Raw genomic sequence first — 14,777 nt, forward strand, 5'->3', positions numbered from 1 at the left:
GTGAGAGTGTGAGATTGAGATTGAGATTAAGTGTGAGATTTGTCAGGATTGAAAGACATGTTCCACTTGTTTGACCAGTCTGTGATTTTGTCCAGGTCTTCAGAGAGTGAGGAGGCTGCAGACTGCCGATCTGAGGGAAGAGGAATGGAGCGGCAGAGAGTGGATTCATCAGCAAAGAGATAGAGAGGATTTTCCAAAGAGTCGGAGAGATCATTGATAAAGACCAGAAAAAGCACAGGGCCCAGCACACTGCCTTGGGGAACTCCGGCCTGAACAGGAAGGGGAGATGAGAGAAATCCATTCAGGGCCACACGTTGACCGACCAGAGAGGAAGTCCGCAAGCCATGCATGGAGATTTCCATGGATACCATAGGAGGAGAGTTTGGTGAGCAGAGCTGGGTGCCAGACCGTATCGAAGGCACGTGATATGTCAAGGGAGACAGCTCTGATTTCCTGTTTGGCATTGAGCACCTCCATCCATTGTTGAGACAGCAGAAGCAGCATGTCCAGAGTGGAGTGACCTGGTCTGAAACCAAATTGATGATCAGAGATCAGGCCATTGGAGAAGAGGAAAGATTTCATATCCGAAGCAATGATGGATTCCATGACTTTGCTGATAATTGGGAGCAGGCTGATTGGTCTGTAGTTGCAAGGATCTGTTTTTGCACCTTTTTTGTGTAAAGCGGTAATGTTTGCTGATCTCCAGGATGCTGGCAGATGACCTTGAGCAAAAGATAGGGTGAAAAGAACAGAGAGAGGGTGAGATAGAGCGGCAGAGCAGGATTTTAGGACCCGTGGGCTGATGCCGTCTGGTCTAGTTGCAGAATCAGAGTCGAGGTTTGACAAAAACTCCTCCACCTTGTCAGGAGAGAAGGACACAGAGTCGAGGAGCAGTTGGGTTCGACTGGGAAAGGTGGGAACAGAGAGAGATGGGTTTGGGACGAAGGATTTTGAGGCAAACACAGAGTTGAGGCATTCGGCTTTGTCACGTGCGATGTCAACTGTGTGGCCATTTGAGGTAAGGGAGGGGATGGAGGGGGAACAAACACCAGAAACGGATTTGACCAGACGCCACCAGGATTTGGAGGAAGGAGACAGGTTTGAGAGTTCATTCTTGAGTGAGGAGAGATAGTGCTTCCTGGCACTCCTGAGGGTAGACACACACTTGTTCCGAGCTTGGTGGAAGGAACTGAGATTGCCTTCAGTTGGATTAGCCTTCAAAGAGGCAAAGGCAAGTTGTTTCAGGGCAACTGCCTCACCACAAGATTCAGTGTACCATGGACGGGAGGAAGGGTAAGACAACTGAAGGCGAGATGGGATAAATCTGTGCATGAGAGAGATCAGTTTGCTTTGAAAGAATTCCCAGGAAGAATTGATGTCAGAGGCAGTGGAGATGGGAGACCAAACCAGACGATTGATGGCTGCTTGAAGACCGTCCCCGTCGGCCTGAGTGAAATGCCAGACTCGTCGACGCTGAGGAGGCTCTCTGAGAATGGCCAGAGAGATGTCCACTTTGACAAGCACATGATCAGAAGAACCGATTGGAGCAGAAGAAGAGCAGCAGACATTAGCAGGGAAGTTTGTCATAAACAAGTCTAGAAGAGAAGATACTCCATTGGCTGAGATCCGGGTCGGGAAATTGACAGATTGTGTCAATCCCAGTGAGTCACAGAAGTCCTTTGCTGAGGTGCCATGATTGGTGAGAGAGGAACCCACACCCAACCAGGTGGCATGATGACAGTTGAAGTCACCACATATGAGGAAGAGAGAGTTGGGATGAGTGGATAGAAGTTGGTCCATGTTGTCAGACAGCGAAATGTAGATGGAGTCATCACTGTTTGGGGGACGGTACAGAACACATATGAACAAAAGGTGGGAGCGGAGAGGAAGCTGTAGCCAGAGGTACTCCTGGGGGTGAGGAGGAGAGAGGGCAGTGCAAGGAGAGTGAGGAAGAGCGTTTTTGATAAAGATAGCCACCCCACCACCAGGCCGAGGCTCATGTCTATCATACCGGAGGAGGGAGTAACCAGGAAGAGATATTAAGGAATCAGAGACATCTTGAAGGAGGAAAGTCTCTGTTAAGCAGATCAAGTCTGGATTGTCAGAAGCAACCTGTATGGAGAGATCCGTCAGGTTTGAGCGAAGGCCCCGGATGTTTGAGGTCCATACCGTTAATGAAGAGAGAGGGGGAGCATCGGGTACAGGACAGGGGAGGGGAGGAGTAGGGTAAGATGAAGGATGAGAGGGGGAGGTAGGGAGAGCAGTTGATAGTGTGTCAGAGATTGCAGAAGAGTTCCAAGAAAGGGAAGGATGAGGAGGATGAAAGGTTTGATGGAGAAGGGATGAGGCACAGTGAGGGGTTGTTTGAGGGGGGGCAGAGGAAAGTAGAAGGTTGGGGGGGGGGGTGGAGGTATGAGATAGAAGGGAGACGAAGTGGGGAGGAGGCAGCTTTGAGGAGGAGGGGGGGAGGAGGGAGAATTGGAGAGGAATGGTATGGGGGGAGATTTGAATGGGAGGGGTCCTGGGGGAGTTTTGAAGGGGAGGAGTGAGGGGGGAGTTTCGGAGGGGAGGGGCAAGGGGGGAGTTTAGGAGGGAAGGGGCAAGGGGGAAGTTTAGAAGTGGAGGGGCAAGGGGGGAGTTTAGGAGTGTAGGGGCGAGGGGGGGGGATTTGGAGGGGAGGGGTAAGGGGGGAGTTTAGGAGGGGAAGGGCAAGGGGGGAGTTCAGGAGTGGAGGGGCAAAGGGGGGGATTTGGAGGGGAGGGGCAAGGGGGGAGTTTAGGAGGGGAAGGGCAAGGGCGGAGTTCAGGAGTGGAGGGGAAAGGGGCGAGTTTAAGAGTGGAGGGGCAAGGGGGGAGTTTAGGAGTGTAGGTGCAAGGGGGGGGATTTGGATGGGAGGGGCAAGAGGGGAGTTTAGAAAGTGGATGATTAATGAAAGACGAACATTGAAAACAAATTGGGTTTGTTGTGATTTTCAAGTTAGCAATCCGATTCAGAACGATGGAGGAGGGATGGAATGAATGTGAATTTAGACCATGTAGTGAGGGAGACGTATAAGATATTGAATTTCTTTTTTTTGAAGTGGAATGAGTTGGAGAGGAAATTGAGAAAAGCCTTTTAAATAGGAAGAAAAACAGCGTGTTGTAAAATACCACTGAGTAAAACACTGAAGGGGAAAGGTTAAACATATTTAAATAATATTTAAACAGAACCGTGAACAATCTTATATGCACAAAATACCAACGGGGGGAGAGCCGAGAGGGACCACCACGAGTCACGTGAACAGGGCAAACGGTGGATGACAAGGAGATAATGGGGGCGGGGCGAACAGCACACCTGGACAGAAAATACAGGATGAGACAACAGTACACGTGGAGAAAGGAAAATAAATGTTTTTTTTTTTTGTTTGTTTTTTGGGGGGGTGGGGGTGGGGTGGGGATTTAGAACGTTAGACAGAGTATTATGTTCGGGGTAGAAGGGAAAAAACTAAGAGCCAAGCAAAACACGCTTAAGTTAACAAACACCGACGGGGGTACAACTACAAGGCCGCACACGAGGAGCAGAACACGATTAATTGATTACGAGTTACAGGAAATTCAAACCAAAACTAACTATAATCGAACAATAACGCATGGACGATAAAATAACGAGTTGAAATTTGACAAACTATCTGGGGAAATGGGGGAGAAACACGTGGTCGAAGAACGAATAAGAATGAATAAACAAATGAGAACAGAGAAGGAAATGTTTTTTTTTTGTTTTTTTTTAGTTGAGATTTACATGAGGAAGTAGGCTATGGGGTGAAAAGACTGGGAAAACAGAGAACGAAAGTTATTGGATCACAAACGACGGACCGCTGAGAGAAAAACAAAGCCTCAAGGTTGTACAGTGTACACTGTGCAAGGCCTCAAGACACGACACGAATTAACACGATTTTCAATGCAGGTATGAAAGATTTGCACCGAAAATCTTCGTCGGGAGACAATATATACACCATAAAATAAATACAGTTATAACGAAAATACAAATGGGAACAATTACTTAACTTCGATTTCGATGGAGAGCGTGGAGAGCTGAGAATAAACGAACCCTCGCCAGCAAGACCGGAAACGGAAGTCTGAAAGGGAGTACTCAGTTTTCACTCTGGTTGTTTGTTGTACACCGCTCCTTTCCTATGCCATCTCCAGGCGCTGCATAACGTCATTGCCGGGCACCGAAGGGGGTTCGGCAGTGACGCACGCTGAAAGGGAGTACTCAGTTTTCATTCTGGTTGTTTTCTTGCTTTCTTGTTTGTTTGTTTGTCCGGCGATATCTCAGCCACTCTTTGAGCTAGGAAACTGAAATTTCGGCACAATCGTGAGCAAGTCCTTTGTAAAAAACGGTATTTTTTGTTTTTTAATTAATTAATTAATTGATCAATTACTTAATTATTATCGATTAATTAATAACTTATTTATTTTCTTTCTCATCTGGGCAATATCTCAGGCACCTTTTGAGCTATGAAGCTGATATTTGGACATGGCAATGACCAAGTGATTTGTCTGCAAAAGGGTATTTTTGATTTATTGATTAATCTATTAATTAATTATTTATTGATTAATAAATCAATTATTAAATTTTTTAATTAATGACTTATTTAATTAAATTCCTAAAAGTTACATCTTTGGATGAAGCACTAGTGGTTTAGTTATACTATTCGCCAATTGATTAAGAAAATATTTTATGACAATCTTTTATTGATTTTAATTATGCAATTAATCAATCAATTAGCGTACACCTCTCCCTCCCAATGCACTCTCTATGAGCTGCACTGCGGTATTGCCAGGCACCAGAGGCGCCCCGGCAATGCCGCGCTGTAGGATATTTAATTATTTGGCATGAGGGCGGTGTACTTTGAATATATCTGTACTTGTTTGTTTGTTTGTTTGTTTGTTTGTTTGTCCGGGCGATATCTCAGCCATCCTTTGAGCTAGGAAGCTGACATTTGGGCACAATAGTGAGCAAGTACTTTGTCAAAAATGTTAGTTTGTTTTTTGATTAATCAATTAATTGATGAGTTACTTAATTATTATCAATTGATTCAATTGATTCAATTATTATCAATCAATTGGTATTATAAATTATTATCAATTATCAATTGATAAAGTCCTTATACATTTCCTTTCTCTTCTGGCCATTACCTCAGGCACCTTTTGAGTTAGGAAGCTGATATTTGGATATGCCAATAAGCAAGTAATTTGGCTGTAAAGGCTATTTTTGATTTGTTGATTCATGAATTTATCGATTAATTATTTAATTATTCGATTAATGACTAAATTTTTTTTTTAAGTTACAGATTCGGATGAAATGGTGGTGGTTTATGTGTTCTATGAGCCAATTGATAGATTATTTAGTTTTTTATGATGATTATTTCTTTATTTTCATTATCAATCATTTATTTATTTTGTTTCTCATCTGGGCAATATCTCAGGCACCTTTTGAGCTAGGAAGCTGATATTTGGACACGACGGTGACCAAGTGATGTGGCTATAAAGGATATTTTTGATTTATTGATTAATCCATTAATCGATTAATAATTATTTATTGATTAATCAATTAATTATTTCATGTTTTTGATTAATGACTTATTTAATTACATTTCTAACAGTTACATCTTCGGATGAAGCACTAGTGGTTTAGTTATGCTATTAGCCAATTGATTAAGAAAATATTTTATGATAATCTTTTATTGATTTTAATTATGCAATTAATCAATCAATTATTGTACACATCTCCCTCCCAACGCAGTCTCTATGAGCTGCACTGCGGTATTGCTGGGAGCCTAAGGCGCCTCGGCTATGCCACGCTGGAGGATATTTAATTATTTGGCATGGGGGCGGTGTACTTTGAATGTATCTGTACTTGTCTCCTTATTTATTTGCTCTATTTTCTTGTTGAAATTCGTCTAAAAGACAAGTTTTTTTTAAAGAGGTGTTCTGTATGTTGGGGTTGGTTTATGGGAGCAAGATTTATGGGAGCAAGATTTATGGGAGCGAGACATGGGTAAATGAACGTAGAGCAGCAACGAAGGTTGGAAAGGGTGGAAATGCGAATGGTTCGACGGATGTGCAGAGTATCGTTGAGAGAGAGGAAGACAAATGATGAATTGCGAAAGATGATGGGAATAGAGCCTGTAATTGATGCTGTGAAGAGGAACAGGTTGAGATGGTTTGGTCATGTGTTGAGGAAGGATGAAAGTGACTGGTTGAGAAGAGTGATGGAAATTAATGTAGAAGGAAGTAGAGGACGGGGAAGACCGAGAAAGACTTGGCTAAAGATGGTGGAAGAAGAAATGCGGGCAAGGAGGTTAACAAGGAGAGATGCAGAAAATAGGGCAAAATGGAGAAGATTGTCATGGGGACTGCAAGGTTAACCCCCGCTCTAGTAGGGAAAATGGCCTTTTAAAATGCATGCTGTTGTTGTTGTTGTTCTGTATGTTGGGGTAAATGCTGGACAAGCTGCATACCTGCGTACACTCTTGAAATGGGGAGGAAGATGACATAATGTGCTGACATCATCTGCATGGCAATCGTGATGTATAAGACTCCGCGTAAGGTGCGATTGCAGCGATGCGTGAGTCGACTGATACGAGGGAGACCCAGTGATCTGATCATTCCCGATTTGACAATGTTCTGGTGGAGATCTCATGAATCATCCTGGTGTGCACGCATGCATCGTTCCCAATATCACGTTGCACATGGTGAACCGCACCCGCCGGTTCTAAATTTGGATCGGAATGGGATCTTTCAGAATGACGGTGCATACCTGATGTACTTCTCTCGAGCGCACAAGTCCTTCTAAAGGCATGTCATTCCCAGAATCCCAATTTGTTTAATTGATGTTGGAGCCGTGCATGTGGAGTTACTTTCCTTTTGCACAGATCAAGTCCCAATTTCCACAGGATGCATTGCCTCTGGGATTTGCATAACCGTGTTTTGAAGCAGTGATTCAGAGCAAAGGTGATGTTACACTCTTCAATAAATGCTTGTTTACTAAACGTAAATACAATATAAACAAGGAAGAACTTTGACATAGGTTTTATTATTATTATTATTAGTTGTTTGATTCCTCCACAAAGTTTCCTACTGCTTTTGGATAGAGATGAACTTTACCCTCAACTTTTCCCTTTTCCTCTTCCATGACAGACGTCAAGGGCCCTCCAACGTACCAGCTATCCTGTGGAAAGTCTCCATACAGGGACAATGTGGTCTGGCAGCAGCGGTACTGCGTCTTGTCGGATACAAAGCTCATGCTACTTGATAAGGATGAGGTAACGCACTTCACAAATACCCATGGGGTTGATCCCCTCAAAACGTGTACAACATTCTATCGATGTGTACAACACTACAGGCCAAGCTTTTCCCCATTAAACAAACAGACTGATTGTCTTCTTCAGCAATGACAGTCGAATACAGTATTGGACGAATTATAATAATAGTTATCATGTGACCATTTGCAGCACTTAACAGTTGGGATTGGCATTCTTTTGACCTCCCCTGCCCCTCTTCCCCTACATCACTCTATACCTTATGCTCTCCTGCAGGTGCATCCCTCTTTGCTGCAGGAGCGGCGCAGTGAGTCCTGCTCAGTGTCCATGCTCCGCAGAACGGTCAGCGTTCCATCCAAGGCTGGCAGAACTGCCTCGGGATCAGCAGACGATGACCCAGGCGGGTGCTTATTATTTCTCCACCGTCATTTTGTCCTTGTCCGTCCCATTGAGTGAACGATCTGATTGCATGGACCAGCACCTGCCTCACAGAAATGTGGCGTATTGGTAGATGCACATGCTTTCAGCCGTCCAGCTTTGTTTTCTGGACAAACAGTGACACCTGCAGCTTGTTGGGTTTTCCTCATTGTTCAAGAGACATTTCAACGTTTTAAAAAGACTTCCCAAGCAGGTTGCACGACCTTGCTTACTTCAGGCAGTCTAAACTCAAAAGCCTAAATCTTTGATCCATATCAAACCCTTATTTTATAGACCCTTGCCACCACAATGCAAGATGGTGGCCTACATTATGTTTTTTAGTGAGGTAGAATTTCTAGGCTGGTGGGAAAATTAAAAACATTTAGAGCATTTTCCTTATGTGTACCAACAGATGCAATCCTTGATCGGGTTCCCCGGCGAGAAGGTGCTCCTACTTTGGTCACAATGAAAAGCAACACCATTGATGGATGTACACCACCTCCTTTCACCGTCACGGTATGAGGTTGCGCTCTGTGCCGAGCTACACCACTGATTTTCATACACCTCATCCTTTCACCGTCACGGTATGAGGTGGTGCTCTGTGCCGAGCTACACCACTGATTTTCATACATTTCCTCCTTTTACCATCACGGTATGAGAGAGAGAAAGAGAGAGAGAGAACGCTCCAGAGAAAGGGAAAGACTGTGCTTCGCAACGCTCCTCTACCATCCATCAAAATGGCCGAGCGATACCTTGAGTGGATCCTTGGCTAATGTCTGACCATTATGAAACAGCGGACCTGAACTTTCTGTCAATAATTACAAACAATGCTTAGCCAATGAAAAAGACAATGGGGAACTTTGTAAAATGGTTTATAATGATTGGCAAAAACACACGTATATTCACGTATACCCAGACACGTATACCCAGCCCTAAAAAGGATGGTGGATTATCATTGAACATTCTTGGGCTTTCAGAGCCTGGTGTTGGCTTAGCAGTTAGGGTGCTGGTTTGGGATCCTAGGATCCTGGGTTTGAATCCCGGTCGATCGCTGAATTAACATCAGGGGGGTTGACTCAGCCTGTCATCCTTCCGAGGTCGGCAAATTGAGTACCAGGTCACTGGTAATTCCTTGTGTGTCGCAAGAGGCGACTAACAGGGTTGGCGGCAGGAAGGGCATCCGGCCATAAAACATTGCTTCAAAAAGAGGACCAAGGTGCCCGAAAAAGGCCAACCCCTGCTCTGCGGGGAAAAATGGCCTCTAAAGGTGGTTCTTTTCTTCTATTCTTGGGCTTTCAAAGTGAACAAATTAGATGTGGAGAAAGCCAGAGATAGATGGTGTAAATCAGTGTGACGTGGCCGGAGCGTATAGGGAAATTCCGCTGCTTGGTCCACGTCCTCCACTGCGCTGCATTCGCCAGCTCATTTGTCCTCGCAGGTTCAGTCTTTGCTTTCGAATTCCCCAGACGCGCAAGCTTTCAGCCTCAAATATTTCCCGGCATAAATGGCCCCAGGGGGTTCGGGGGATGGAGGCGTTGGTTGGGGACGAGCAGCACCCAGCTGTACTCTCGAGTGCCTTTGGCCTCTTGGATGGTTGTCTCCTCAGGTCTGTCATGTATCCAAGCAATGCCCGTTGGATGCGCCTGGCTCCTGCGACCAAGGCAGGGCATCGATGGTCGACTTCGTCTCCGGATACCCGCCCATCTGCCGGGAGGGGGTCCGTGCTACTTTTTGATGTTGTTGGTTGATTGGATTTGTAATGGTGGTTTTGTAGTGGTGGTTGTAATGTTGAGTGTAATATTGAGTGTTTGTAAAACGTGTGTGGATGTGGTGCAGAGGTGTGTAGAGAGAGATTTAGAGAGGGGTTTGAGAGAGATAGGGAGAGAGAAACATGGAGGGAATTTAGGTGGAGAAGAATTTAAAAGGCTTTTGAATCTTCTTCACAAACACAACGCATCTTCCCTTTCCAGTATGAGGGGACAGGTAATTTGGCTCGATCAAATACAACAGATTTAACTACAGTAGGACTCCCTTATGTGTGGGTATGTGTTTCCCCCAGGTGCCCGAAAATCATAACACGATTATGGGACTATCATCCTATTACATGAATATGACCATAACTGTGCGTATCATGAAAGGACACATTATAAAAAGTCGGGGAGCAGTCGTTCACAGTTTCAGAGCATGATGTTTCAGAGGAAGGAGTTCCAACGAGGAATGATCATCAACTTTCAACGAATGGAAACCTTTGCAACATTTACAGAACACTAATTATTCACAAATCAATTATAGGGGAACAATATCATGAAGTGGCAGACTATAACAGGGTTCATACACATTTTGAAGAGTGAATTAACATTATTTCCAAAAACCTTTCCAAACCAATTTTTACCAATTTCTACATTCATCTCATATGCATTTATTGGATATATATATATATACTGTATATATATATATATATATATATATATATATATATGTATATATATATATATATATATATATATATATATATATATATATATATATATATATATATATATATATATATATATATATATATATATTGATCGTCCGGACTGGTCTGGCAGCCATCAATCATCTGGACTGGTCTCCCATCTCTAGCGCCTCTGACATCAACTCATCCTGGGAATTCTTCCAAAGTAAATTGCTCTCTCTCATGCACAGATTTATCCCATCTCGTCTTCAGTTGTCATACCCTTCCTCCCGTCCATGGTACACGGAATCTTGTGGTGAGGCTGTTGCCCAGAAACAACTTGCCTTCGTCTCCTGGAAAGCAAATCCAACGGAAGGAAATCTCATTTCCTTTCACAAAGCCCGAAACAAGTGTGTGTCCACCCTCAGGAGAGCCAGGAAACAATATCTCTCCATTCTCAAGACCGAACTTTCTTATCTGTCTCCCTCTTCCAAATCCTGGTGGCGTCTGGTCAAATCTGTTTCTGGTGTTTGCTCCCCCTCCACCCCCTCCCTTACCTCAAACGGCTACACAGCTGACTCCGCACGTGAAAAAGCTGAATGCCTCAACTCTGTGTTTGCCTCTAAATCTTGTGTCTCAAACCCATCCCTCTCTGTACCCACCGTACCCAGTCATACCCAGCTGCTCCTGGACTGGTGCTCCTGCCTCACACCTAGCTCGTCTTCACGCTGTTGAAACCAAAGCATTCAGAATCATTGGAATCTCCCGCGATGACGCTATCTCCGACGGCCTTTCACTTACTCACCGCAGGCAGGTTGGTGGTCTTTCCGTCTTCTACCGACTCCTCTCCGGCCTTGCTCCCCCAGCTCTCTCTGGGCTCTGTCCCCCAAATATTCCTACAGGTCGCGCAAGATCTGCCTGCAACCCTCTTATGGTTAAACTGCCAAAATCAAGACTCTCTGCTCACCTTCACTCCTTCATTCCTCTTTTCTCCCACCTCTGGAACAAACTCCCTCACTCTCTTCAATCCCACTCCTCCCTCCAGGTCTTTAAAATAGCTGTTCACCACCATCTCTTATCTTCCCCCATCCAAAACCTTGATCTTTTCTACCCCCGCTAATTTCACCCCAAATCCACTTTTTGAGGTGCCGACTTCTTTCCTGGAAGTCCTTGGTGTCCTTCCGTTTTATACCTATCCTGCCCCCCCCCAGGCCCTCTCCCTCCCACACATCTCCCGATGTCCCTGCTCTCAAATGTTGTGTTTGTGTGCTTCCTCCCCTTCTCTCCCCATCTTGTCGACCGCTCCCCTTTTTATATACTTTGTTTGCTTGTTTGCTTGATTTGTTTGTTTGATAAATGTTAGCTCTTTCACGAGCCTGGCCTCTGTATAATAAAAAAAAAAGAAAAAAAAAAGAAGAAAAAAAAATCTCCTGGCTCCATCTCTGTTTGGTATTTTCTTCATTGTACTTCTGAGGAACTTCTTCCCTGCAGATATGGAAGGAATCTCCCTTCACACCAGGACAAATGGTAAGTCTCCACTCTTATGGGCAGGCAAAGACAAAATTGCGGCATGTCCTGATCAGAGAACTTCTCAATGCAGACGACGCTGCACTTGTCACCCACACAGAAGACCAGCTCAAAGCTAATTGGTCATCTCTCTCATGCGTGCACGATGTTCTCTCTCACCATTAGTGTGAAGAAAACCGTTGTCATGGGACAAGGTGTCACTACCCAGCCCCTGATTACACCAAACAATACTGCTCTGGAATTGGTCAGCAAATTCAGTTATCTCGGGTCTATAGTGACTAACAACCTGTCTCTCGATGATGAACTGAACGTACGCATCGGGAAGGCCGCCGCCACTTTTGGTCATCGAACAAAGAGGGGGTGGACGAACAGCAAGCTGACCCTCCGAACCAAGATCATGATCTACGAGGCCTGCATTTATGAGCACCCTACTTTATGGCTGTGAAACATGGACTACTTATAGCTGCCAATAACGGAGACGCAACAATTTTCATTTTCGCCGTCTGCAATGCAACCTTGGTATCACGTGGAAAAACAGATGCACAAATGCAGAAATCCTTTCCCAGGCAAATCTGCCAAGCGTCCTTGCATTTATAAAGCGAAGACGACTTCAATGGCCTGGGCACGTAAACAGGATGGAAGATCGGCGTATCCCAAAGGACGCCTTATATATGGGAAGACAGCTGTGGCCAAACGACCAAAAGGGCACCTGAAGCTGAGGTACAAGGATGTCTGTAAGTGGGATATTAAAGCCCTAAACATCAACTTTGATACGTGGGAAACTGTAGCTAACTGCAGAGGCTCGTGGCGACATCAATTATGCGCTGAGAATAAGCCATCATGATGACCATTGTTTGGAGCAGCTGCACAATAGATGCTGTCACCACAAACATCATCCCACAACTACAGGAGATGCCAACCTCACTAACTACTTCAGATGTAGCACCTGTGGTAGACTCGGTCGCTCCCAAATTAGCTTGTATAGTGACCAACGAAGTGCAGCACATGACTGACCTCACAAGAAGTGCTGCATATCTAGATGTATGGATGCCATTGATGATGTGTGTGTATGTGTGAGTGTATATATATTGTTACGGACGCGGTTAAGATGTTATTTACCGAGCGGTGGTATTGCCGCGACCTAACAGTTCCCCCGATTCTTCCCCAACTCACCCGATTCCACCCAAACGTTGGCCAAATCGCGCTATGCTAAATCAATGATGGAAAGGACACAACGACTGGGATAGATGAAACGACGCAAGGGGTACAGTTCTCAAGACCTCCGGAGGAGGGTATAATTACAGTGGTGGAGAAAAGGGGGTAGATTACAAGGTAGTGAGGTAAAGACACAGAAGAGATAGGCACTTAATTACAGTCTTATCTTAACCCAGACAGACCACAGACAAACGGAACAAGGCTGACTTACACAGGGATTGATGGCAGGGAGGACAGGTAGGTTGATAGCACAAGGTGCACGTTGGCTCGGGGACAGGATCAAGCACGGTCCAAGAGATGCAGGGAGGTGTCACAGCGCTCGGAAGGGACGTCTCTCTTGCTCCAAGCTCAGCGCGCATCTGACGTCACCTCCCTCTTCCTGCGCATGCTCAGCGGGGAGTGACATGCCCTCGGCTGGTTGGCTCCGCCCCCCTGGGGCCGGTCCGCCGCTTCCATTGGGTGCGGGGGTTACCGCGCTCCGCCCTTGACGAGGAGCTGACAGGGAGCCCCTATTTGGTAACCCCGTCGAGCACATGTTCGATGGCGGCTCGTTGGGAAGGCCTCGTGCCCTCCCAACACCCCCTACCAACCAAGCCGGAGTGAGGACGCGCACTCCCTGTGCACGCCGCTGCCGTTGCTGTTGTTGTTGTTGTTGTTGTTGTTGTTGTTGTTGCTGAACCGTGAGGAAGAGCTGCGGGGAGGTATTGGGAGGTCCTAAACTTCCTAACGGTGCCATACAATCACATTCTGGTGCAACGAAGGGTCAGAATTAATGGAAACGAGTCCTTAACTGACATAGACTAAAAATAACTAGCAAGATGTCCTATAGTTGTCTTACATGAGATGCGGTGAACCTGGGCACGACATTTAATGGGGGAAATAGGGGGAGGTCGGGTCTACAGAGTGTTGTTTACAGAAAATGGGACTAGGGAATGGGGGATTGGGGATAGTTGGGAAGTATTGAGGAAATAGGGGAATATTTACAAGCGGATATGGATGGATGCAAATCCCATATCCGCAACATTGCACCCTTCTCTACCTCGGGGCGTCCCGACCCGATAAATTTTTACCGACGTTAGTGTGGCACTCAGATGTAGTTCCCTCTACTATTAACTCAACCCTGAGTGCGACAGTTTTACAGATGTTCACAAATGAGTAAATATGTCCCCCTGCGACGTTGCACCCTTCTCCTAACAGAAACACACCCACAGGATAACCGAATCGCGGAAAGCATCCTCAAACTAAACATACAGCCGGTAGGGAGCATCATTTATACAAGACTGATATTTACACTACGATCCAGGACCTGTTCTTTGAGGAACACATGCAGATGTTATGCATAGGGAGAGCACGCATGCCAGCATCGATACACCAACCCACGAGTGCCCTGTGGCCCTACGGCCTTTAATAATGTGCAGAGCACCCCGTCCAAGCACCAAAAGCACCACCCCATTACGCACAGTCAGCACCATCCGGTGCACCAATAAATTGTTCAATAACAATGCACAATTAAGTGTCCATGGTCACCGGTGGTGTCGCAGCCGGCCGATGTTCTGCCGCTGGTCTTGCCTTCATGGAGTGCACTTGGCCTTCTGGCTTCTTTAGAAATAAAGAAAGGCGCCAACCGCGTCCATTTCTGAATTGTGGCCGTCAGGGGGGCCAACTATAAGTGGTTCACCTGGATGGCATAGGTGCCACGTTGACCCAGAGGTCCATCAACGGGTGGTGCTTGCCCGCAAAAGAACTGCGGTCCATGGTGGGCGGCCACAAAAATTGCGGTCCATATGGTGTATCGATCCAGGCAGCAAGCAGCGGAAGTACAGGCCCACAACTGCGGAGCCAGCACCTCTCTCTCCTCTCTCTCTGCCCCAAAGCCAG

At 45.7% G+C, this 14,777-nt stretch overlaps 1 protein-coding gene across 5 annotated transcripts in view; it reads left to right on the forward strand.

Annotated features, from left to right (window-relative positions):
* LOC137422858 (ras GTPase-activating protein nGAP) overlaps nucleotides 1-14,777 on the forward strand; it is a 205,479-nt gene that overhangs the window by 106,335 nt on the left and 84,367 nt on the right. For all 5 annotated transcript variants that reach the window (XM_078775063.1, XM_078775060.1, XM_078775061.1 and 2 more), the window contains 3 exons: nucleotides 7,182-7,306; nucleotides 7,580-7,703; nucleotides 8,133-8,236. In XM_078775063.1, coding sequence (XP_078631189.1) covers nucleotides 7,286-7,306; nucleotides 7,580-7,703; nucleotides 8,133-8,236 — 249 coding nt within the window. In that variant the 5' untranslated portion in view covers nucleotides 7,182-7,285. The remainder of the gene's footprint in view (nucleotides 1-7,181; nucleotides 7,307-7,579; nucleotides 7,704-8,132; nucleotides 8,237-14,777) is intronic.

Source organism: Myxine glutinosa, chromosome 3 (genome assembly GCF_964187855.1).
Source record: "Myxine glutinosa chromosome 3, kmMyxGlut1.1, whole genome shotgun sequence".
Lineage (NCBI taxonomy): Eukaryota > Metazoa > Chordata > Myxini > Myxiniformes > Myxinidae > Myxine > Myxine glutinosa.